The sequence below is a fragment of the Pholis gunnellus genome, assembly GCF_910591455.1.
Source record: "Pholis gunnellus genome assembly, chromosome: 3".
Classification (NCBI taxonomy): domain Eukaryota; kingdom Metazoa; phylum Chordata; class Actinopteri; order Perciformes; family Pholidae; genus Pholis; species Pholis gunnellus.
Window position 1 is genome coordinate 4,125,487 of NC_136529.1, and position 26,009 is coordinate 4,151,495.

The window sequence follows — 26,009 nt, forward strand, 5'->3', positions numbered from 1 at the left end:
GATTTACTTGTTCTGTTTCTCTGGGACAGGATGAATTCCATCGTGGAGAGTCCGCAGATCGTGCGGCGGTTGTCTTGGGTTGAAAACTACTGGCCCGACGACGCTCTCCTCGGGAAGCCAAAGGTCACCAAATACTGTCTCATCTGTGTCAAAGACAGCTACACAGACTTCCACATCGAGTGCGGCGGCGCCTCGGTCTGGTACCACGTCCTGAAGGTCTGTCACACTTCTTGTTAGACGTGATGAGAAACATCCGGTCATATCAGAGCTATGTGTAGAGAAGAATCTGGCGATACGATACGTATCATGATACCAGGGTTACCATTCAATACATCGCGATACTGTAAGCAAGGCCATATATGTTGCGATTTAAAAACATTTGATTTAGGAAAACTGTCATAGTATAAACGCCACCATGTGAAGCATGAAATCTGAAGTTACAAAAAATTGTATTACTGTCCCTGTAGCATCCATCATCATAGCACCATCAACAACCCAATTAACAATCGCCCATCAAAGGAAATAGAATAAAAGTGCTTTAGGTATACAAATTAAGTAAATACAAACTATTGAATAAAAATCAATAGTGTTTTATTTCAAGACGTAATGTGGAATCTCTCATACTATCACGATGATGATGATGATGGTGGTGATGATGATGGTGGTGTCAGAAAACGTGACGGTGTCTGTGTTTATAGGGGGAAAAGATCTTCTTCCTCATCAAGCCCACCTCCGCCAACCTGTCTCTGTACGAGCGCTGGAGGTCATCGTCCAATCACAGCGAGATGTTCTTCGCCGACCAGGTGGACAAGTGTTACAAATGCACTCTGAAGCAAGGCCAGACGCTGTTCATCCCATCAGGTCAGAGCTGCACTCGGCCCCGTGATTTAGGAGAACACCCAGTAATGTAGACGATGCTGCTGCGTCCGTTATAACCCACCAATCGGGACGCTTTGATATTGTAGCAGAGATCCCAGAGAGTCCAAACATAGTGTGGTATGTGTGTATAAAATGGCAGAGAAAACATTAACATTATGTCCTTTGGATTTGAGGGAATGTTTAGTTCTGGGGAAAAAAAGCTGATTTCTCAGAATTGAATCATCATTGAAGTCGTTTTTCTAGCAATAAAATGCTGAACATACTTCTAGCTTTCTTTTCAGTTTTTTAATCCACTTTAAATCTGCTGCTCAGGCACGCTAATTATTTTTAAAGACTCCACTTTGGACATTTATTCACTATATTTTGACCTTTTAGAGACAAATCAATTCATTGAAAACAGTACGGACAGATACATTCCTTTACTTTAAACCGGCTAAAGTGAAGAGAAATCAGGGTGAAAGAGATTCCAATACTTTACTCTAGTGTGTAGATGGTGTATTTTTACAATTATTTATTAATACTTAACAAAATGGAAATAACATGCAGGTTTTTCTTGTCTTTTTAGATTTATGAAACTGTTACGGTGTAATTCTCCATCACATTATATGTCATTTTATGTCACAGTAATAATATCTTGTACGTTGTGAAAATGAAGTGAGAGATTTGTTTATGGATGAAATAGCACGACGAATAAATATCGCTAACAAATAACATGCGGCCAATGAAATGTCTGACGAATCAAAGTGCGACATCATCGCCATAAATACAGCCAGAGGTATTAAAGAGAGAGCTGGAGGGAGCAGCCATCCCATAATGTACATCATGACAAATCAATGAATCAATCAAAACACCAGCGAATACAAATCTTCCATAATGTCGGTTGCCCCTCTCTGGCCACTGATTGAACAACTTAACATCAAGTTCGGCTCTTGAGTAACAGATCGTGAGTTTGTGTTTTTTAATTCATTATTTATTAACTTAATTACTTTTTAACTTTATGTTTGGCTATTTACTTATTTCCAAGTGATAATATATATTATTATTAATATTATTCATGTTCAATTTGGGGGAAGGTTCAGTTAATTATGCACATTATGTTAAATGTATAAAACAATAAATATATGTACAATAATAATAGTATAATAGTAGTGATCGGGTAAATGATAAATGCGAGTATAGAACACTGGAGGGAAGTGAAGGTAGAGAACATCTAGAAGCTAATAATACAGATCTTTCTTTCATATTTCATGAGAAAATGTTGCATGAATGAATATCTCTGTTATTCACAGTCACTGGGTTTGAGCTGATTGTGGTTGTTGAACTGTGCTCGTCTCCTCAGGTTGGATAAATGCAATACTGACTCCGGTCGACTGCCTGGCGTTCTCTGGACACTTCGTCCACAACCTGAGTGTGGAGATGCAGATGAGGTTTGGACACCTGTCTGATAACACACACACATCCTTTATGCTGCCTTCTGTTGCTCTTTTGATTGCTCTGTATTGCTGTGATCCGCCATGCCTCCCGCAGACAGCCGTGTCCTAGTTTTGGGGGATGAAGTGTGACTTGAAGACGTTGCGTATTTGTCCTCGGCTGATCTTACACAGTAGTTTCCGCTGGATTCTCCGTTTAGGACTTCAGCTTTAGCTCCAAACTCCACCGATCTGTTTATGAATCCTCCGCGTTTGGAAAATAGCTGGTGAATTGCATCGTCTGTTGCTGTAAACCTGTTGGTAATGCATGACGATGTTTAGCTGAGACATCTCGGTTTATTCCTCCTCAGAGCGTATGAAATCGAGAAGCGGCTAAAGGTCAGAACTCTCACCCCCTTCCCCAACTACGAGACGGCGTGCTGGTATGTGGGACGACATCTCCTCGAGCGATTCAAAGGTAAACTCTTCAATCACTTGCTTGTATTTATAGATTTGTTTCTCTTTTTGCTCTAATTTGTGGTATTTCAATGTAAACGTAAATCCTTGTTTAACTCGCATTGCTCCAGAAGAATGCGTGAAAGCAGAGAAAGCTAAATCCCCGTTAGAAGCACGGCTGCATGTCTGCCGCACAGATGAGGAGCTGGATGCTCTTAATATTATTTCAGTCATTAAATCGGTGAAATCGCCGAGTTCACAGATGATTAGCTTCAAACGGTTTGGCCCAGCTAGAATCACTTGCTCCATTACAGGCCTGTGTTTAAACTCCCCTCGGCTGGCTCGGGCCAATCTGTTTATGTTTCCACTAGTTTCTGTGTGTGTGTGTGTGTGTGTGTGCGTGTTAGAGCCAGATTGCTATTGTGTGTGATGCACACGAACCCACAATATAACGTTATTTCCTTTTAGCTTCGAGGTCAGCTCTTTCAGCGCAGGAACACAAAAATACTCACTTAGTTCCTCGATGTTATGAATAGTTTCCTGTTTTGGTCGTAAATCCACTTCAGTTGATAAGAGCTACTTCGATGTTTGGTGCTTTTAAACTGAAATTAAAGAGGAAATACACATCCGCATTAAAGCTTAATTTGCATAAAGTTACAGTTAAAATAGTCAATTTATTGATAACATTGATAACATTAAGCCAATAGATATTTCCTACACTTTCAGTGCAATACATCCCACTGAACATGAACAAAGTGACATTATCATTGTGTTGTTATAGTAGGAGTATACAGGACTGTATATTCCTTTAGATAAGCTTTATTTAGGAAAACTCACTTATTGTAGTTCCATTTGAGCTTTTAGTGTCGGTGCTGATGCACAGTGATCCAGAGTGAGCAGTGAGATGTTGATTGTGTACCTCTAGAACTGTTCCATGTCCTTTGGCTGTTTGGGTGCTCAGCTCTGGTTCACTCTGCTAGCAGGACAGTTTGTCACCCAGCTGACAGAATCCAACAACTTCACACGGTGTCTCTTCGTCAGCTGTTCTGTTCTTGTGTTTGCCAGCGACTCGTTCAGTTACATCTTGTAAATCTCTCGAGTGCACTGAGCATGTACACAACTTAATGGCTGTGACTTTTTTTAAAGTTCAACAGTCATGGATTCAGTCAACGTTAATGTTTGCGTTTCTTTTTCTGCAGGTTTACACAAAGCAAATAAGCAGCCAGCCCCATACCTGATACATGGTGCCAAAATCATCAATGGAGCCTTCAGAGCTTGGACTAAAAAACAGGTACGGACACGTTGGGATGTGTTTGTGTGTGTCAGTCGTCCATCCAGGCTGCTGTGAAAAGCAATGACGGTTTTGTTTGTTTTCTCGTAACAGGCCCTCTTGGAACATGAAGACGAGCTTCCAGAGAACATGAAACCATCACAGCTCATCAAGGATCTTGCCAAAGAGATCAGACTGTCAGAGGTATTCTGATTTCATTTTTGTAAACATGATCAACTGCTCTCTAAAAGTTCCAGGTCGTTTTCGCACTTTGGTGGACCCCCGAGTGGCAGTAAGAGATGACGGTTTCAATTTTGACTTCAAGGCGGTGATGTTGTCCGGATGTGCAACGTGAGAGTTTCTCACTCACTACTGTTGAGACTGCAATAACTGCATCCATGTACTGTGGATGTTCATGGTCCCTAATGATTCTGATGAGTCCACCTGCCTTTTGTTGTAGCACCAAAGTGAAGTCAAAAACATGTCTTGATATTAGTCCCTGCAGGAGTTAAAGGAGGATTTGTCACTTATATCACATAATCCATGTAATTTGCAAGAACATTCATGCTCCCCGGAGGATGAACCTTTTTATTTGACTGACTCCATCGCTTTAATCTTTGGTCACCCACAGGACACTTTGCTTGCAGCTTTAGAAACTGCAAGCTTTATTTTGTTCCATGGGAACAGAGTAGCGTCCGCAGGCAACAGGCAACAAGTATTAAAGCAATCAGGTTTACTGTGAAATGAAAAAACGTTTGGTAAGAAAGCCACACAGCAAGAGCAAAGTTCAAGTGCTACGAGGCAAATACAACTTCATCATCAGTCTTTAATAAAGATGCTTGTAACTAACGTTAGCATTTTAGCATTAGCAAGGTGTGAAACAATAAGATTGGTTGTCAATTACTCACGCTGAGAATTCTTTCTTCCCGCATGCCGTCACTGTGAATGAAGAATCAAAAAAACCAAGAAGAGTCTTGATGAATTGAAGTAAATTGGGGCCGCGTTTTAAAAACAGCAAAACTATAAGAAAGCGTCCATTTACAAAAGCTCACACAACGTGTGCAGTATGATCTATAAAGTCTCATTTATCCAGTTGTGAGCTCACTGCTTCCCAAATATACTGTATGTATCTTTGCTTAAACCTCACTATTTCAAACGCCTCTGCAAGTCAATGAAGTTGTTCACGAAAGTGGCGCAAGCTACCGGGGCGCCTCGGCTCACAGGCCGAGGTTGCCAGGCGTGAGGTCTGCTGCTGGACACCAATTTAACACCAAAAAATATATAAAAACAGGTGTCTTTGTGATGTCAATTAAATATTGATTAATCTAATTATTTACTTGTAAATAATAAATAAATAATGTCTTAATTTACTCCTTTATTTTTATGTATTTTTAATTTTTCAACTAATTGATCAATTAACTACTAATTTCTGTGGTAGTTCAATGGGGCTTCAATTGTCTCAGTTGGGGTTTAAGTGCCGATAAAACTACAGCTCACTTCACAATTCCGTGCTTTTATTTCTAGAATGCAACAAAAGCCATTAAGAGTGAACCCAGCATTAAGGTGCCGGTGGAGGAGCCCCCGTCCACCCACTCCGAACCTGAAGAGCCCGTTTCCCCGGCCCACGTCCCCTCGCCCAGCAGAGAGAAGGCCAGAAAGAAAGCTTCCAAACCCCCCAAGCCTCCCAAGCCTCCCAAACCCCCAAAGATGCCGAAGGCCCCCAAGCCTCCGAAGGTGCCCAAGGTCAAGGAAGGGGGGAAGAAGAAAGCGAAGAAAGCGAAAGAGTCGTCGCCGCCTCCTAAACCCTCCAGCTTCGCAGCACTTGAGTCCCACGCGAAAGACATCTTGAGTAAAATGGACCAGCCGAAGAAGACAAAGGTGAGGGTGGCAACGTTAGCGGAAAATGAAAGCGTTCTTATTTTGTTATTTGTATCACTTTACGTGAGCCATTTTGCATCCCCTTCAGCTTGTCAAATTCAACCATTTGCAGAATTGTAAATGCCGCCCACAAGTCGCTCTTATTTTGTTCATAACTGTGTCTTTCTTCAGGCGGTGAAGAACGTCCTGAGTATATCGGAGAAGGAAATGTCAAAGCAGAACAACATGGAGAAGTTTGACATCAGAGAGCAGAATAAAAACAAGACTGAAGCTAAATGGAAGTATAAGGTAAGAGCGCTTCAGCCGAGTCGGTGGAATGGCTGCTTGTTACAGGCTGAAGTAAATAATATCACAATCCTTCACATGTTCAAATAAACCTTTGGTAAAGAAGACAGTGGTGAAGCTTACGAGCCCAGCGGCTGAGCAGAAAGAAGAAGAAAAAAGGTTGGATCATCCAAAAGTGATTTGCACACTTCACTTCAAAGCAATCAGCAAAAATAATGATGTGGCCCCCGAGTGGCACATTTGAGGCCTGCAGCTCATCAAGAGCTGCGCCACAAAGATCCACAATCCCAGAGTTTACCTAATGGAATTAGGCCACGTCCATATCCTCTGCCCTCCAGCTAAGTATTTACATATGCCCTCATCTTTATTTTTTTTAAAAAGGGTTTGTTGTATTGCTGAACACCAAGGGGAGGCTTTTTCGGAGCAGAAGTGTAATTTCTGTGAAACAGAAGATATCGCAGGGCTTTGGTTTTGTGGAAATGCCAGACTGCTGTGGAATGCTCCTTCACATCAGGCCAAGCATTCGCAGATGGAGCCAGAGACCCCCGTTAGGTGTTTACCAAGGTCACCGGGGGCCACATCGTCGCTCCTGATCGCCGTCGAATCTCTCGTGAAAGGTTCACAGCTCCTCTGTGGTGTGCAGGGCATTCAAGGCCCGTGTCACCGTCTGGTACAAAGAACGCACAAGACAAAATGAACTGTTGGCTTCGGGTTACACGGCGTCGTCACATGTCTTTAATTTGGGAGTCAAACTGGTTGCGGGAGTGAATATTTGAAAATGCATATTCTTGGGTTTCAGTTAATTACACAGTCGGCTCAGTGGTGATTTTCTTTTATGGCAGCGGCGTTGCATTCCTCTCCGTGAATTTGGTTCAGTTTAAACTGGGTCAGAAAATGTCACGAGAGAATATCGCCCGTGGAGGTTTACATCATGATGATTTCTTTTTTAACAGAAATGATTTTATTTGGATTAAATGACTCCCTCCTACTTTGTATTGTGTGTTTTAAAATGAGTTGACTAGAAAGTGACTGATAATACATTTTTGATCATTTCATTTTGGAGTCAAATATCAGGCGTTAACATGACCTTAGTGTGTTTACTTGATATCTTAAATTTCTTATTTCAGTTAAAGGGACAAAGTGAATAGGGTAAAAACTAATAGATATCACCATGAAACTTCCCCAGTCGAGTACTTTCATTAAGATAATATGTGTTGTCCTATACGTTTTCTGAAAATGTATGTTTAGCTCTTGAAATGAGGCATTAGACAAATTATACTAAGAAATGAATCCATTCTCCATGTTTTTAGTAGTAAAGTGTTTTGTAAAATAGGCTCTGAATGATGTGTGAACAAACCCCTCTGCGATTTCATTTGCATATGTGCCCATTTGATATATTTCCTCTTCCTATTTACAGAATAGTAAACCAGATTCCCTGCTGAAAATGGAGGAAGAGAGCAAATTTGACAGAACACCGCTGTCAGGCAATAAAGACCGATTCAGCTTCACCATGTCGCACAAGAAAACGCTCGGGTACGTATGGAATGGCTGCGATTTGCCGTATAAACGTTTCACGAAAAAGGTCTTTGGAGAGGAGAGCTTGTTAACCGTCTCATGTGGTGTGTTATGGTGATTATAGAGCTATGTGGCTATCAGCACCAATTCAAGGACTTCTCACGGCGAGCGGGTCGGCTGAGCCTCGCATCAACTCCCTCATTGTCCTGTGGTTTTCCTTTTCAGCTCCAAGACGCTGAAACCTCAGACCAACTCAAGTGTTTTTGGATCATTACAAAACCTAAAAGAGGACAAATCCAAGCCGGTGAGAGACGAGTACGAGTACGTCTCCGATGAGGGGGAGCTGAAGATTGACGAATTCCCCATCAGACGGAAAAAAAACACCGTCAAGAGAGACCTGTCCTGTGAGTATTCTGGGTAGTGTTTCAGTTTATTGAATCTATCGTACAGGCTGGGTATGAAACCTCAACCCTTTTTATTATTGGTGGCTGAAATGTGTCCGTTGCATTGAGTTTAGAAAAGTGTTAAATATCAGCATTAAATAATTGGTCCGATTAATAGATTTATTCATTCTTTGATCTGATATTTCCTGTTTTAAATTAGGGAATTTATTTAACTTAAGTGTATATTTTATTTTTTTATTACTGTCGTATCAAGCATTTTTGCACATTTGGGATATTAAAAAAGGGTTAAAAGTCTGTTCAGTGATTTGAATAGGTCTGCTGTTGTGCTTATTGATTGCTCATTTTCCTGGTTAGATAAATAAATTGACCAATCAAAGCTGTGTAGGCGGGATTAAGAGTCGAGACGTCATCTTCCTACACAGCTAGCTAGCTACGTAGCTACACCCAAGAAAAATAGCAGACGAAAGATGTGTGTGTAAGATCGTTGCAGCCGTACAGGTTGTTATAGAAACAGCAACTAAATCAACATGAATCCTTGACCAGCATGAAGCAGCTCCTAGCATTAGCTACCGTAGTTTCACACAACACACATGTATTTGTAAATATATGTGATTTGCGATATTGGGCAATACAAAAAAATTTACTATATATTTTTGGTAGATTTAAAGGGCCAATGTGAGATTTGGGGGGATCTATTAGCAGAAATATGACATGATAACTATGTTTTCATTATTCACAATTGTAACATTTTGGTCACCTAAAAATGTCTTAGATCCACCCTCTCGTGTCACTTCTGGTTGCAAATAAACAAGATGGCGACGGCTATAAACCAAGATGGTGGCGACCAAAATGCCAAACTCAAACTGTGGTAACATGAGCCACAAAGTGTAAAACCATGGTAACGCTAGCCGCGGTGAATTTCATTGCTTCCGGAGTAGTGTTTTTATGGAAAGGATGGCCCCTGAGCGAGGCGAAGGGCCCCAAAAAAAAACACAACATCACCCCGGTTTTGCCAAACGGCTAACTTTTAATGGAGTAGTGTGGCTGCAACCAATTACACGCTGGTCCTTTATGTATTGCTTTGTTATAAGTACCAAAGATCAGGTATTGTATTAACACTGATACCCAGCCCGACTATTAATAATGAAAAGATATCATTTTGATCACCAACTTTTGTTTTACCTATTGCTTAATGGTGAATGCATTTTCTTGCAGTTTTGTCAGATATCAAAGAACCCATTCAGCCAGCCAAGAAACCAAAGTTCCAACCCTCGGTGACCAAGGTACGTACCACATGATACAACCCAACGTTGTGACGCTAAGTTGCTCATATTCGAGCAGGTGTACTGCGATTATACTACTCTTTATACATGAAGAGCCCATCAAGAACATTTGACATCTGAACTTATGTGATAAACGATCGTGTCCCAGAGGATTTCATGTAGAAGAACATACATCTTCAAAGCTCCGATTTAGAAGAAAAAAAAAGATTGTACAAAGTGAATTCTAGGTGAATCAGAATAAAAAGCTCCCGAAGCTGTGGACCACCACACACGGATGAAGGAAATAGCTGTGGCATCTACGGAGGAAGAAGAAGAAACAGACCAGATGCTATTGTGTTAACTAGTGAGAGGTCACTGAAAACGGTCTTATAGTTCACTTCAGATCCTCTGGGGTCTCAGAAGCCCCAGATGTATTGTGTATCTAATATTTTGTGGTCGTTTTATTAAATGCGAATGAGTTTGGGAATATCAAATGACACAAGGTCCTGTGGCACCTGGAATTCGACTTGTTTTGTCTACATTTGTAAAAATTTGACATGGTACAAATAAAAGAAATGGTGTTACACTAAATAACCACTAAAAAGGGGTCGGTAGGGGTCCACTGCTAAGTTTTGCCCCTGAGGCCCCCTAGTGAGTCATTTTGGCTTTAAAAATGATTTAAACCTGCATTCTCTCTAATGTCCATCAGGGGGCGACTCCTCTGGTTGCATAGAAGTCTATGAGAAAGTGACTCTACTTCTCTCTTGATTTATTCCCTCAGTAAACATTGTAAACATGAGTTCATGGTCTCAATCTCTAGTTTCAAGTCTTCTTCAATACAGCATGATGTTCATTTAGTAAATGATGGTCCATATAGAGTCAAACAGACCATAAAGCAGGGTATGCTTACTGTGATTGACAGGTCTCTACCACGACGTTTTCTGGTCTGGGAGTTATCCGTGTTTTTGTCTTAGAACTTTAACCCTTTAACCCAAAATGACGAACTCTAGGCTTCAAAACCGAAGTCCATAAACCAGTGGTTGACGTCACGGTGACTACGTCCACTTCTTATATACAGTCTATGAGGAAAACATTAGACGTTAATACACACGGACCTTCAACAGAGATCCCATCCAATCTAGACAAAATCCCATTCAAAACAAGAACGTTGGCTGCAAATGTCTCCTCATGTCCACTCTGTTGTACTCTGTCCACTTTGTCCCAAAAGCAGAGCGCGGACTCCTCAGACGAAGAGACTCTGCACATCGACACGGAGACCAAGCCCGAGGCGAAGAGTCGCAACTCTAAGGTCAAGAAGAAGAGCGGCAGCGCTGCAGGGATTCTGGACCTGCTGCAGGCGAGCAAGCAAGTGGGCGGGATTGACTACAGCGCCAACAGGTAGACTGACCCCCCATGACGTCACTCTGTTCCCTCAGCACACACCACATGCACAGCGTCACTCTCTGAATGGCCCCCGTGGGGCCCCTTTTTTTTTTCCCTCTCTCAGCAAATTCATTTTCGAGTCCATAATGGCGCGGCCCACTGACAAACAAGCGGCACGCTCAACGACGATATAATTGGATGAAAAAGCTAAATTTCATAATTTCGCTTCGAGCCGAAAAATCAACTCGCAACAATTTACGCAGGTCCTGTCAGCAGTTTGTGTTAAGTCAGCGTTTGTCTCATTACGCCGTAATCTATCAACCGCTATGGTGCCCCGGGCCCTTCCCTTCTCCTTCTGCTGTTTGTTGTTAAGTTCGGCTCTTGATGGTCTGTTTCCACCACAGTGAAAGCTACAAATGAGCAGTGAAAGAAAGACAGAAACATCGGCTGAAATGATGCTCATTTCTCAAATTGTTTGGGGGGCTTTGAAGAGGGAGCGGTGGTGGTGAAGCAACCGCGGTTCATCATAGCGGTGTTTGACAGGCGCTTTGCTCCTTGTTGCAGCTCAGAAGCTAATAGCTTAATAGGTGTGTAGACATTTCCATAACTGCCTCTTAAAATAATCACGCGTCCGTGGAGGACATTTCAATTTGACAGCTTTGCTCTACAATTTCCAAATAATAATGACGCTCAATAGCACAACTGGTGACTTCAAAGCCTTTCTTTCTCTCTACACCTCTTGCCAGCGTGCCGACTGCTGTGTAATGGCTGTGTTGTTGTGTATTCTTTATTGACGTACTTACAGTCAGCCACCTGCATCTCCCAGCACACAGGAGGCCATTCAGGGCATGCTGTCCATGGCCAACCTGTCGTCTTCAGACAGCTTGCAGCAGCCGTGGAGCAACAGCCAGTCCAAGAACAATAGCCAGTCCAAGAGCAACTCGCACGGCGCGCAGGCCGGCAAAAAGGGCGGCGGCGGCGGCAACAGCAAGCGGCCCACCAAGCGGCTCCCGAAGAAGCCCAAGAAGAGCAGCAGCATCGAGAGTCTGGATTACGACGACGACCAGGACCACATGGACGCGTGCTTCAAGGACTCCGACTACGGTGAGCGCCAGAATCCCACTCCTTCCTCTTGGTTCTGTTTGAGTTTTAAATGACTGGAGCTTGCTGGGATCAGGCCGGTGTCACAGGGTTACTTCTTTAAGCGAACGAATGACAAAATAATATTCTGCCACGCCCGATTCTCACCGCTGCTAACAGGTGCAGTTAAAAACAGATCCGACCCTTGATGGATCAACATGCGGGTCTTTAGCTCTAAATGTGGCCTTGAACTTTCCATCAGGAGGAGACGATGGGCTTTGTGCTTATTTTACGTGACTCCTTTTCCAAATCTGCCCTTTCGTGTTGCTCCAATTTCAGATTTTTTTTCTACTCCCCTTCCAAACGTTTTCTTTGTGATCCCCGTCCAAACACAGCTGAATGGTTCCTCCCTGCTTGTTAATAAGCTATTAAGGAGTTGCGAATTGTTATTGTACATGCTTTTAGAACTTCTAATTAGCGTCTAATTAGTTGTTCGTAGCACGAACATTCCCGGGCTGAAATCTTTGGGCCAGTGTGGAGCTTTTCTCACACAATGGCACTCTTTTCTTCTTTTTTTTGGATTATCCAATTATCCGATATTAAACGTCTTAGAGGGAATTTGGGCTGTGAGCAGTCCACAGCTGTCTCACAGCTGTCCCGTATGCTGTCACTGGAAACTTTTAGAAAGGAGTGCACTTGAGTCACATTCTATGCTTTACATATCTGACAGTAATTGGTCGGTAATGTTTAATTTCCTACATCCTCTTCTCGGGACGTGTTAGTAATCGGTTGCATCTTTTCGTTTTAGTTTACCCCTCGCTGGAGTCAGAAGAGGATAATCCCGTTTTCAAATCCAGATCGAAAAAACGGAAAAGCAATGACGACACTCCGTACAGCCCGACAGGTTTGTACCGTAAGTTTTACACTTTTCAGTTTTAGGGAGTAAATGTGTTCTAAACCTTCGATATGGATGTCGTCACAGCTCGCGTGGGACCCTCGGTTCCTCGACAGGAGCGGCCGGCGAGAGACGGAGCCCGAGTGGCCTCCGTAGAAACGGGTCTGGCTGCAGCCGCAGCAAAGCTCTCTCATCAGGTATGTCATGACACTATTTTCACATCGTAATAGTGAGTATACCTGTAAGCAGTGCCCAACTAAAACAAGTGTATGTCCTTAGGAGGAGCAGCAGAAATCTAAGAAGAAGAAGAAAAGCACCAAAAAGAAGGCGATAGTAGTCGAGGAGCCCCCGAAAATCTCTCAGGACAGTAGCTCGCCGGAGCACAATCTGGACTCCCAAGATGGCAACCTGACGGACCCCGAGTTCAACACTGGAACAGTCAAGTCGCCGGGGGGGCCGCAGCCCATGGCGCCGGGGGTTTTTCTCAGCCCGAGGCGACCGTCGATGTCTTCTCCCAACAACAGCACCAACACAACGAGCACCAACAGCAGCAGCGCGGCGAAGGGGGATCGCACCGTGTCAGCAGACGCCAAAGGTGAGTCGTGAAGAAAGCAACGGGTTAGACCGCTTCCTTTTTGGGGACGGAAGAGAATTTTAAACCACTGCCTTCAATCAGCTGGAGACTTATGCTTAACTAGAGTGGCTTTGGTACCAATACCAGCGTCGGAAATGCCTCCGATACAGCCTGACGATGCTGGATTGGGTATTGGCGAGTACGTGAGTCCATGTCGAGCCGATACCACGTCATCATAGCATTCATCAGCTCATTTACGCTACGCAGTAACAACAACAACACGCGACACGTTAACAACGCTAGTGGCAGATATGCTTATGACAGTAGACCCACCACTCTGGTCCAGACTGAAATATCTCAACACCTGTTGGGTGAGTTGCCATTAGATGTTAATGTCCTCGACATGATGACTTGTAAAAACTCTGGTGATGCCCTGACTTGTCATCTAGGCCACCATTAGGTCAAATGTCTTTGGTAACTAATGGCTTTTCCATCAGCCTCAGCTACACTGTGTGTTTAGTACTAATCGTTAAATATTTGGCGGTAGACTCTCAAGACCTTTACACACCGGGGACGTGGCGAATAAACGACAAAACATACTCATAGCGGCAGCGAGGAGCATTTGCTCCTGGGTCTAGGGCTTTTATTGTGACGGGTTGGATCTGAGGTTGAAAGGAGAAGTCAAACGTGTCGTCTTGGTTTCGAGCCGCGGAGCCTCTGAGTTGTGGTCTACGCTCTGAATACATGATTGGTTGATGCCTTCATGCGCTTTATTGAAGTTCAGAACAATCAAAAGCATTACGTCACTTTTTCCACATGTAATATTTAGTTTTGTTTCAAATTTATTGCGAAAGTATAATGAAGTATTACTTGGGATCAAAGGGAGCGGCTCTTTCAAGGAAAATATTTATTTCCCTTATTGTCCCTATAGAACATTCTTCTCAGGAAACTTCCAGGGAATCACAGGCTCGTACAGTAAAAGACTATTATTCATTCCATTTCAGTAAACAGCTGCTGCTAAAGCAAATTCATCTTGTTAGACAGTTACTATATGAAGTGCAGATGTGTAAATGATTGGATGCAGGAAACACAACCCTTCAGATAAACGCACCTTGTTTTCCAGCCTCTGATCCTGATGGACTGACCGCTAAAGCGTTTAATAAATGCATTTGTACATTACATGCATCTGTATTCATAATCAAACATGAAATGACAACAAACTTCCTCTTAATTAAAAGGAACATGAACTCATCTGAAAATGACAGACCTCTACTGGCGACAGAGAGCAATTGCAACACAAATGTTGTGTTTTAGCTTAAAGGTTCCCTGTGGTGTTTTCTGACCAGGAGAGGCGCTGTGGAACCATGTTATTCAGAGCACATACGCATTCCTGCCAATTTTGAGGTTATTCTACTGACCCGACAGTTGGTTGCATTCTTGAGCTAATAAACAAACCCGTGCTCCAGTATGAAGGCGGGGAAGAAGAAGACTCCGAGCTAGCAAGCTCCTCAAAATGACATTCCCATTCAACGAAACAGCGCCGTCATTGACGTTTAAGGAGCATATTTTCTCCCCGATCACGTTTGTTTTGGACGTATCGCAAACACATGTTTGATCATACTCTGTGTCAGGAGGAGATCAGAGTGGATGGGTTGGGCAAACAAACACAGGACGTTCACCCAGGAGGCCGCTGTTCATGTCCCGCATAAGGTCAACGCTGACTTATGTAATACTTGGCTTCATAAGGGAGGAAGGACTTTATATAACAAATATAAAAAGGTGTAAGTTACTACTGCAGCGGAACACTAACACTCTTCTCTTGTTCTCTTCGCAGCTAAGCGGCTAAAGAAAGGCATGGCGACAGCCAAACAGAGACTTGGAAAGATTTTAAAGATCCATCGAAATGGAAAGCTCCTCCTGTAGCATGCAGCAGAGCGCTGTAGGACTGGGAATTCATGAGCTGGGTCCCATCCCAACCTCACCCCCTGTTCACTGATTAAAGCCAACAATGGAAAAAAAAAAAAAAAAAACACACATCAAGAAAATCATGCATTTTTCAATTTCTAAGAAGAACATCACTCAGATAGGTTTTTGCCTCTACTTATACTTTATAACTTTCAGATATTAAAGTGTACAGAACCTACTATAAATATTTTTTAAGAGAACATGTCTCATTTTACTACAGCTGTCAGTTTATCAGGGGTCGCTGAAACATGAAGTAGAAGTACGTTGCAGTCATTCCAAGATTTGTGAAAGTATCCCTTGCATGTATTCAGTTGCATGCTCCGCTTGGGTCAGGGTTGGGGGGATTTTTACACATTAGTTCCTACTATATGGATGCAGCTTATCATTGCCACGCTGGATGATCAACGAGTTGACATGGGAATAAAAAAATTTAAAAAAAACTCCTTCCCACTCCGGCCAACATCATCTGTGCGTCGCTGGGCGCGCTTTTTTTTTTTTGACTGGAGTCAACTTGAGCTTTTCTCTCTTTGTGTTAACACTTTGGGTTTCAGAGCACTATCAGCGGCCATGTTTATTTATTCGTGTCCAGTTCATAGATAGGAAGTGAGACTTGGAGGAACAACTGTAAAGCACAAAGTGACTGAGGAGTGTAGTAGCGCTGCGTATGGAACCGCAGCAGATAGGCTAGCATGGGACTGAGTGTGTTTTAAACAGCATAGGATTTGTGACACTACGTGGGACCTGTGGCCAATGATAAGCCTCATCCATGTCAGGTCTGCAGTTACATGGGGATACTTTCTCTCTTCCTTTGCTTTCACAGGCAGCACCGACCACCTCGACTCACCTCTGCGTCTCCGCGTCTTCACACAGTACAGTATATAGAATGTAGCTTGTACATAGCCTTTTTCTATCCTTTCTCCTTCAGGCTTAATTCTACATTTTTACCGTTTTTTGATAATTATGAACAAATTAATACAAATATATATATGGATCTACCGTATAGTCCTGATTTTTCAACTTTTGTTCTAGTTTTTTTTTTTTCAGACAGCAGAGATTCATTCAGAACTTTTTATTTTCTGTTAGATTTAAACGGTGTTGCCTGGAAAACAACGGAAGAAATGATACATTTTATTGTCATATGGCCTTACATACGCAAAGCTAATTGTATTGTGATTCTGTTTGAACAAGAGACGGAGCTTTGAGGGGAAAAATTATATAAAAGAAAAAAGAAGAAAAAAAAAAACACTTCAAGTTTCTGTGACCAGCCTCTTGTTCGAGCTCTAGTATCCTGAAGGGTTTTCGGAATTATTTTACTAGCACCTTGTGAAGTGTTTATGTGTCAGTGATGTAATTTATTAATGTTTGTAGCTTTTTTATACTTGTACAATTCTTAAAGAGTTTTTTGTTCTGTTTTTGAATATTTCATCAACTTGTGAAATTACCCTTTTTCTTTCTTTTCTTGGGATGTGTGTGTGTGTGTGTGTGTTTGGAACATTTGACACACTCGAATCGACATTAGCAATTATTTTTTTTAATCTCCATTCTGTGTTCACTCAATGTCATGGGAAACATTTCCAGTGTGTTATTATTATTATTGTTAATATTATAGTCCAGCAGCTGCGTTCACGCCTCCATCACACCGTTTTATTTGGTCAGGACATTTAGTCCACTTCTCCCCAGTCAAATGCGCTCCGATCAAACTGTCAGTTTTCAGGTTTTTATTTTGTACAATATACGTGTGTTGCTTTGTTGTGGTTTATTTTTCTATGTCCGACCTGTGCCAGGGCAGTGAACGCGACCTGTCGTAGCCGTCTTCCCTCACTGTTATTCGCAGTACTAGTAAGTATTTACAAACCCTTTCTGACCCGAATCTATATTTTTCTGTATTTAGACGATTCTGTTCGAGGTCACGGCTCACCTTTTCTTTTTTTTAAAAGACATCGAAGAAATGGTCAAATTCCGAGGAGCGAGCATATTGTTGATGATATGACTGTCCGCCTTGTTTACTTTTGCAATACAGTGACTGTGGAGAAAACAGCAGCCCTCCCGTGTAATGTGTTCCTCTCCCACTGTGTGACGACTAAACATGTCTGCTTGTTTCCTCCCGTTTCACATGGTGTCGTGCTTTGAAGTCGCATCTAATCCACCATCACACTCATTACAAACAGGTTTTTAATTTACAAAAGACATGAGCACGAGCGTTCTGCTACTGGACTCACTTTGACTTTGATTCTCAAGCAGCTGCTTCAGCCGAGTCATTCATTAAAACCAAGCCAAAGTCAACAGCATTCAACATGTATTAACGTTCAAAGTGCTCTCAAGTAGTCGGACTCTTTACTGAGCCATGTGGCTCAATACATATATATATATATATATTTACACATATTAAGTCATTTAGTTTTACATCTTTACTGAAGCAACGGCAAGTCTACGCCACTAGATTGAGTCCAGAAATATATGAATATAGCAATTTATTTATTTTGATTTATATACAGTATATATAATATATATATATATTATTATTTATATTATTTATTTTAAATAAATACACTTAAGCAAGGGCAAGTCTACGTCACTACATGGAGTCCAGATATATATGAATATTGCAATTTATATATATATATAAAATACTGAGGCAATGGCAAGTCTCCACCACTAGATGGAGTCCATAAGTATATGAATATAGAAACAGATGCATGTTTTCAAATCATCTTCATGTTGAATTATTCAGCTGTGTTTCAGTATCTGTGTGTTTAGACTCTATCAGCTTCATATAACACAATGTATAATTACAGGAACGGCTCATTTTATGAACATACATGAGACAATAAGACACGTTTTTAAATGAGAGCCCTCAACAACAATAAGGCAATTAAGTGTGTCATTACAGAGAGAAAGGGTAGTCACGTGCTTGTTTTGGTCTAATGACACATCTGGACACACAAAAGAAACTTCATGGGAATGTGCGCGTTCCTCCGCATGCACGTCTCCTCTCATCCCTCAGGTCGCATCCGTGAGTGTGTGATGAGACGTGGGCGTGCGGTGAAGGCGCGCGGCTGTTCAAGAGGTCGCGACCCCGCTTCCACCCTGGTTAGCATCAGAGTGAGCTGTTATTGTTCGCTAATTGTTAACACAAGAACGCGAAGTGCTCCGTGAAACAACCACATCACCCGTCCTACAGGATCCTTCTACCAGCGGACTCTCACTGACGGATTCCCTCGGAACAAAAGATCTGAAACTGGCAGGAAGTAAACTGATACTTATTGGGACGATTGTAGGTAGAACAAAATTAATTCAGGTAATACTGAGAATTTCCAAGATTGAAGTTGTAAATACAAATTGAATAAACCGACAATCTCTGAGATTAAAATGGTAAATTATTTAAAAAAACTGATATCCTCTGAGATTAAAATGGTAAACTTTATGAATATATATATAAAGAACTCAGATTTTCTCTGAGATTTAAGTGGTAAATTTAGGAGAGAAAAAATCCCAAATTCAAAAGAGAAAACCCTGAAATCAGTATGTTGTTTTCTTCAGTGATGTAATGTATATTGTTTAAGGTCATCCACTGCAGGCATAAACAAAGCCGGTGGTGATCCAACCTTGCAAACCTTGCAACCTTTTTTTAATTTGGAGAACGTCTAAGATTTGTGTACGACTTTATAATCTCAGAGAATACACTTTTTTTTCTTGTAAATTTGTGAATTTCTTTTCTGTAAATTTACCCTTTTAATTTGAGAGAACATTCGAGGTTGGAGGATGAATATGAAAAATTAGTTTTTTCTCACAAAATTGCACAGCAACGTTGCTGCAGCAAGTTGATTCGAATTGTATTGCGTTAGAACCCTGTTCAAATAAAATAATAATAACATTCTTACTGGAAAAATGGAGCACATCTAAAACCAAAAATTGCACTGCAAATCTTCTTTACTTATCAAATGTCTGGTCCCTGAACGCCCCGTCCTCGTTTCTTTGTCAGTTGTGCAGTTGGTTCCCTCCAAAGGGCAAGTGGGATCACAATTTAAATGTCAGTGCATTAAAAACAATGCCTGCGGAGTGTTACAGTCTAACTGCATTCATGGCCACGCTGCACCGGTGTAGCGATGGCAGATGTGAACGGGCCGCCCTCGGTTGCTTTGAAACCCCCCCCCAGTCCCGTGTGAGAGAGTCCCCAGTGGTCAAGAGAAACGTGCCATGTGAGAGATGTCTTAATTACAGAGGAATGTCAGGTTAAGCTTTGCCTTTGTGTGGCCATGCAACGACCCCCCCCCCCCCCCCCTGCCTTTTATCCATCCCATTCTCATGAGTTCAGGGCTGTCATTAGCAATAATGCCACGGTGATTCCTCTGCCAACAGATCGGTAAAGCTTCAGAGATCCGCAAACTGTGCGCCGGCCCCCGGGAGCGCCGGGCCTCAAAAAGAGGCTGCCTGTTTTTGTGTGGCGCTTGTTGAAAAGCGGCTCGTCCCGGGAGCTGCTGTCCCTCTGCAGTTGTTTTGGAGCTGCTCCGCTCTGCGTGGATGAACAGGAACCCCTGTGCTGGTGTTGCACTGGGAACGCTGCAGTGCCGAGAGGACGTTTGGCTGTGTGTTTTGGTGTGCTTCCAAAAAGAAGCATCAATGAAATCACTCTTAAAATGACTGATAATATAACTTGGCAGGTTGTTATCATAGTGCACGTTTACATTTGATTCAGCAGGTAGGATTTTAAAGGTTGCCTGGACGGGACAGGTGGCTGTTTGGCCCTCCGAGACACACTGCTGCTCCAACGAGTGTACCAAGGGTTCATTTTCTGTAAGTTTTCCATTTTGAGGGCTTAAAGATCCTTCAGTAATGGAGCGAGAGGAAGCTTGAGCTAAAAAATAGCGTTGTCAAACAAAACGCCGCGTTGCCTCGGCGTAAAAATGAACGTCCGACAGCTTGAGGAGTGCAAGTGAACGCTGCCCGGTTTCAAGGCAAACACAGGGGCTCTGTTTTTTATGGCGGCGTGTTTCCTTAACCTTTGGCAGGCCCGAGTTTTTTTGAACCTGGAAAACAACACTCCACCGTTAATTTTTTGACGCCCGTCAAGGAAACGAGTGTCACAAGTGAAGTGAGGGCCCACCCAACTGAGAGTATTACTGATGTGAGCGTGATCGAGGCCTCGTGGAAAGGTGGTTTTATTCACTGGCTGCTCACAAGGACAGCTGCAGCAGTCACAGTACAGCAGTATATATTTGAATTCATTTATAAACCAACAGCACAAGGTTTTGTTATGTGTTCATCAAACGTTTAGATGTTCACGTGTGGTTTTTATGGTGGAATAAAGACTAGAATGGTGTACTTATTCATACTCAAATACATGATCATGACCAAGCACATTTGACATTTGTTTTTACCATACAATAAATATCAAACCATAGAGGTGCATCATTTCCATGAAAACCATGAAAGAAAGTGTAGTTTTAGTGGTACTGAGTATTTTAGAAATGAATATAATTGTGGATTAATGTGTCACATATGGTGTTGTTATTAATCATTATTCTACAGTTTAAGGTCAGTGATTGGATGGAATATTTTTAAAATGGTGTTTTGACTGCTCCCGCCTCAAGAGGCCAAAGCCCCACGCTCACAATGTCAAGTGCAGACTTGATGCCAGGTGGGGCTGATTGCTTGTTGCTCCGCTGCGATTTGATTGGCTATCTACCAAGTCCCGTTGTCGTCATTTTTACTCGTAGCTGGCAGAAGCTAGCGTTTCTTTTAAAGAAGATAGTAACCCGTGAACAATGTGGATTATCTCCTAAGCACACATTTCAAAGTCTTCCCTCTGAGGAAAAAATATTGTTATAAACCAAACTGCTGACAATGCGTGACAGTGACAATGCCTGTGACCTAGCTAGCTAGTGGGGCCATGTTGGGTCTAGCTAACATGATAAATGCTAAAGTGCTGATGGTGGTAAAAGAAGAACTCTTACCTTAAGTGAGGTTCATGATGGTTTTGAGACTTATAATCCTCGTTCACCTCACAATGTTTTGAATTTGAGGAGCGGGGTGGGACAAGAGAAGCTTAGTGGACTGGTTATAGTGGGAGCAGACGGACAGAGTGGACTGGTTATAGTGGGAGCAGACGGACAGAGTGGACTGGTTATAGTGGAAGCAGACGGACAGAGTGGACTGGTTATAATGGAAGCAGACGGACAGAGTGGACTGGTTATAATGGAAGCAGACGGACAGAATGGACTGGTTATAGTGGAAGCAGAGGGACAGAGTGGAGTGGTTATAGTGGGAGCAGACGGACAGAGTGGACTGGTTATAATGGAAGCAGACGGACAGAGTGGACTGGTTATAGTGGAAGCAGACGGACAGAGTGGACTGGTTATAGTGGGAGCAGACGGACAGAGTGGACTGGTTATAGTGGGAGCAGACGGACAGAGTGGACTGGTTATAGTGGGAGCAGACGGACAGAGTGGACTGGTTATAGTGGGAGCAGACGGACAGAGTGGACTGGTTATAGTGGAAGCAGACGGACAGAGTGGACTGGTTATAGTGGAAGCAGACGGACAGAGTGGAGTGGTTATAGTGGGAGCAGACGGACAGAGTGGACTGGTTATAGTGGAAGCAGACGGACAGAGTGGACTGGTTATAGTGGAAGCAGACGGACAGAGTGGAGTGGTTATAGTGCGAGCAGATGGACAGAGTGGACTGGTTATAGTGGAAGCAGACGGACAGAGTGGACTGGTTATAGTGGAAGCAGACGGACAGAGTGGAGTGGTTATAGTGCGAGCAGATGGACAGAGTGGACTGGTTATAGTGGAAGCAGACGGACAGAGTGGACTGGTTATAGTGGGAGCAGACGGACAGAGTGGACTGGTTATAGTGGGAGCAGACGGACAGAGTGGACTGGTTATAGTGGGAGCAGACGGACAGAGTGGACTGGTTATAGTGGGAGCAGACGGACAGAGTGGACTGGTTATAGTGGAAGCAGACGGACAGAGTGGACTGGTTATAGTGGAAGCAGACGGACAGAGTGGACTGGTTATAGTGGAAGCAGACGGACAGAGTCTACTGGTTATAGTGGAAGCAGACGGACAGAGTGGACTGGTTATTGTGGAAGCAGACGGACAGAGTGGACTGGTTATAGTGGAAGCAGACGGACAGAGTCTACTGGTTATAGTGGAAGCAGACGGACAGAGTGGACTGGTTATTGTGGGAGCAGACTTAATTTGGAATGACAACCAAGTGGTGGACATGAAAGTTTTTTCTCCCCCAGTCACATGCATGTAATTACTAATCCCTACTAGGAGACAGCCGACTAGTCAGCAAGGTAGCTGGCTTGCGAGATACCGACTGGTAGCGTTAGCTGAAGTTACTTCATGTATTTTTCGGAGCTGTTAATTCAGTGTGGTTTCCCCGCTAAATTAGGCTAATTAGTCAGACGGCAGTCACCGGTTCTGCCGAGTGAAGCCAATGCAGAAACATCTTAAAACTTGTGTTCTCTCTACTGACCAGCAGGGGGCGACTCCTCTGGTTAAAAAAAGAAGTGCGATTGTATAGAAGTCTATGAGAAAATGACTCTACTTCTCTCTTGATTTATTCCCTCAGTAAACATTGTAAACATGAGTTTATGGTCTCAATCTCTAGTTTCAAGTCTTCTTCAATACAGCATGATGTTCATTTAGTAAATTATGGTCCATTTAGAGTCAAACAGACCATAAAGCAGGGTATGCCTTAGGGCGGGGCTACTCGTCTCTATGTCACTCCTCCACATTCCAAATATGGTAACTTCCGTTCTTTGGCTGCAAAAGAACCAACATGGCGACGGCCGTAATCCAAGATGGTGACAGCGAAATCACCGAGCTTGAGGCTTTAAAACGGCAGTCCACAAACCAACGAGTGACGTCACCGTGACTACGTCCACTTCTTATGTACAGTCTATGTAATTAGTAGCTAAATAAATACAATCTTGATGGAGGGAAAACGAAACATCAGTTTAGCACAGTGGCAGGAACTGCACTTCATCTTTTGACTCCTGTGGAATTTAAACTACATATTTAAACTTATTAACATAAATCTTGTTTTATTATATCTATCACAGTATATTGTCCGTAATAGAAATGGGAGATGGACAGACGGATACAGCAAAACAAAGATACATTTAATCAACATGACATTTTGTTAAACAAACTAGTACAAAAGGCACATTGCATTCTCTGAAGATTGTCCAGTTTTCTTCCTCTCAGCATGTGTTTTGAAATACATATTTTTATAGCTGCAGCACATTAACTTTTTTCTACAGAACCTCGGCTGCAAATGACTCTTCATTTCCTTTTCTTATTAGTGGACCGCCTGCATATTTTTTCATTTCACATTATTTGTGTTTTGCTATCCAACTCCAACCGCTGGCTCAAGCTCAGGACACATGTAGCTGCACGCCGTAAATAAATGTGTTCAGAGCTTTTGAGCGAGCGTGTGTTACTCAGGAGTGTTGTACACCGTCATTGTGCCGAGGCCTCGTCACACAAACATCTATGATCTGCACTTTGTGCTGGAGCTCTGTAAACAGAGGAGCCAACCAACAGATGCAATGCATTTAACTTTCAAACACACAAACGCAAACATCTGCTAGCACAGTTGAGCAGTTATTTTTAGAGGATTTTTGTTTATGAGAGCCAGCTCAAGCAGAATACAGTAGATTGGTAAATCAGTGACTGTTACAAGCCAGACTACTTTAACTTTTTTTAAAAATCCTTTCATTTAATGTTTATTATACTTCACAAAAGTTTAGTTGTGATATTGTCATATTTTTTATCATCTATAGTTTGTCAATTATCTTACTTTAGTGTAGTTATTGTTATATTCATGGTCAGTGTTGTGTATTTCTATGTTTCAACTGTAAAATATTTTGCTGCATCAAAACTCTAAGAACCAAATTCAAGGGATTCCTATCAAAAATGTTTTATGTTATGTATTACTAATAACAAAAAACAAATCACTGTAAATATATCATTATCAAATGTTTAATGTTAAAATATATTTGTCTACAAATTCAGCATCAGTCGGGTTGTAATATTAGCAGGAATATTTGTGAGAAACGGTTCTTGTATTGCTGTCATAACAGTTATCATTGTGGCTCTGATTTCATTGTGGATGACGCGGAAATAAATGACACTCAGCTGGCACTGGGAGTCTCCCAAGTACAATTACTCTGTTTACATGCAGTAGTAGGGGAGGGAAATTGCTTTTAAAAGCGCTCTTTAAGGTCATGCTTTTGTTGCTGTATATAAGCCCAATGTTTACCCGAGTGTTTTAAGGTAACTGAAAGCCACGCCACGCATCAACAAGTGTCTTAAATGGCTGCACAAAAGGGTCCGTTTTCAGCCCGACTGAGGCAAAAAACGCTCACCTAATCCTCTGGAAGAGGCTCCTGTGGCGGGTCCCGCCGCCGAGAACCAAGCGAGGCCCCTTTAACAAGGTGCCGAAGTCTTTAAAGCACCGAGCAAACAAACAAACAATCATTCGCTGCATTTCCTGGACTCGGTTCCCTAAACAATTGCACGCACGACGCATCTACCCGGCGGCGCGTCCAGAGCTGCCGCGCGGTCATCTGTGTGTGATTATTGGTTCTGCATGGGAATTCCAATGACGTGCTGCGCTGGCGAGGCAGAGCTACCCCTCTCTGAAACAAGCGGGGGGTTATTTTCGAGCCTCTGCCTTTTCTCCACGGCCAGATTGCCCGGAGAGATTGCCTTTCTCCGGGCTGTGTAACAGATACCACCTAAATCATTAGGGCTCATTCATTGCCATGTGCCACTCTGCGGCTCAGGTTCCTGCGACCCCGAGGTCAAGCGGCTGAGAGCTCCCTGACCCCCAGTACTTCCTCTGAATATTAACAGGGTAGTTATGTAGTCAAAAGCCCTGATATAGAACATTGGTTCATTTAGATAATAGCCAATCAGGCGGAGCGGCGAGGAGTGCAGTGATCTCCACAGGATGGCTGGGCCTTTATGTGGCTTACTGAGGGCATAATGACAGCAAACAGAGGAAGCGTAGGCCTCTCTGGCTGAAATTATGTGGTCACATGCCTGCTGGCTGTAATGCTTTCCTTTAACCCAGCTAAGATGGGCTCCTGATGGGGGGACAAATGCACACACGGTGGAGTTTAAAGGGCCACCGTGTTGAAAACATTTACATTTACCATGCAACCTCCGCACACAAAGTATTCCAAAAACTATCAGCGATAAAATATTCAAATGATTTTTGAAAGATTGTTTGCGTGAGTTGAAACTGGAAATGATTAGATTGTGGTGAGAGAAGGCAGCGCGGTCCCGTGCGATCCAAACTGGAGTACACATGCCTAAATTACAACTAGCTGGTGTCGAAGCCTCTCGGACACGCATGCTTTGTTAAAAGGAAATTGTCCCTGCAATCAGTGAAGCGTCTTTTAATAGTTTGATTGTGGCTATTCAATTGGAAGTTATCTGAGGCAATCCTGTCCTGTTTGACTGCCAGCTGTTCACGCACAGCCACACTATCAGGCCTTTAATCAGTGAAACATCGCTGTGTGTTTGTGGAGCTGTAATGGAGCATGGCGGCCGCTCGAGGCTCTCATGGAGACGGACAGCAGCCACATTGTCGCCCCTTTTGTGCTCAATCGTCCGTTTGCCGGAGGAGACATGTGAGGGGAGGATGAGAAGTTGTCGGAGAGCCGACGAAAAGATAAGAAGTTATTTTCTTTTAACTCACAAATGTCAGTTAGAGAGAAATTGAGGGTTGAT

General features: G+C 42.8%; 1 protein-coding gene across 3 annotated transcripts in view; it reads left to right on the plus strand.

Moving 5' to 3' along the window:
- The window catches only part of phf2 (PHD finger protein 2), a 30,576-nt gene extending 13,220 nt beyond the window's left edge, over positions 1 to 17,356 (plus strand). The window contains exons 6-22 of one of the 3 annotated variants that reach the window (XM_079186613.1): positions 30 to 216; positions 699 to 861; positions 2,219 to 2,306; positions 2,660 to 2,766; positions 3,944 to 4,035; positions 4,129 to 4,218; positions 5,539 to 5,892; positions 6,064 to 6,180; positions 7,595 to 7,710; positions 7,918 to 8,096; positions 9,312 to 9,379; positions 10,590 to 10,756; positions 11,547 to 11,845; positions 12,630 to 12,725; positions 12,804 to 12,913; positions 12,996 to 13,311; positions 15,125 to 17,356. In XM_079186613.1, coding sequence (XP_079042739.1) covers positions 30 to 216; positions 699 to 861; positions 2,219 to 2,306; positions 2,660 to 2,766; positions 3,944 to 4,035; positions 4,129 to 4,218; positions 5,539 to 5,892; positions 6,064 to 6,180; positions 7,595 to 7,710; positions 7,918 to 8,096; positions 9,312 to 9,379; positions 10,590 to 10,756; positions 11,547 to 11,845; positions 12,630 to 12,725; positions 12,804 to 12,913; positions 12,996 to 13,311; positions 15,125 to 15,213 — 2,638 coding nt within the window. In that variant the 3' untranslated portion in view covers positions 15,214 to 17,356. Of the gene's footprint in view, positions 1 to 29; positions 217 to 698; positions 862 to 2,218; positions 2,307 to 2,659; positions 2,767 to 3,943; positions 4,036 to 4,128; positions 4,219 to 5,538; positions 5,893 to 6,063; positions 6,181 to 7,594; positions 7,711 to 7,917; positions 8,097 to 9,311; positions 9,380 to 10,586; positions 10,757 to 11,546; positions 11,846 to 12,629; positions 12,726 to 12,803; positions 12,914 to 12,995; positions 13,312 to 15,124 lie in introns of all 3 variants that reach the window. The other 2 variants (XM_079186614.1, XM_079186615.1) reach the window with 2 other exon arrangements.
- Positions 17,357 to 26,009: the final 8,653 nt, after the last annotated feature.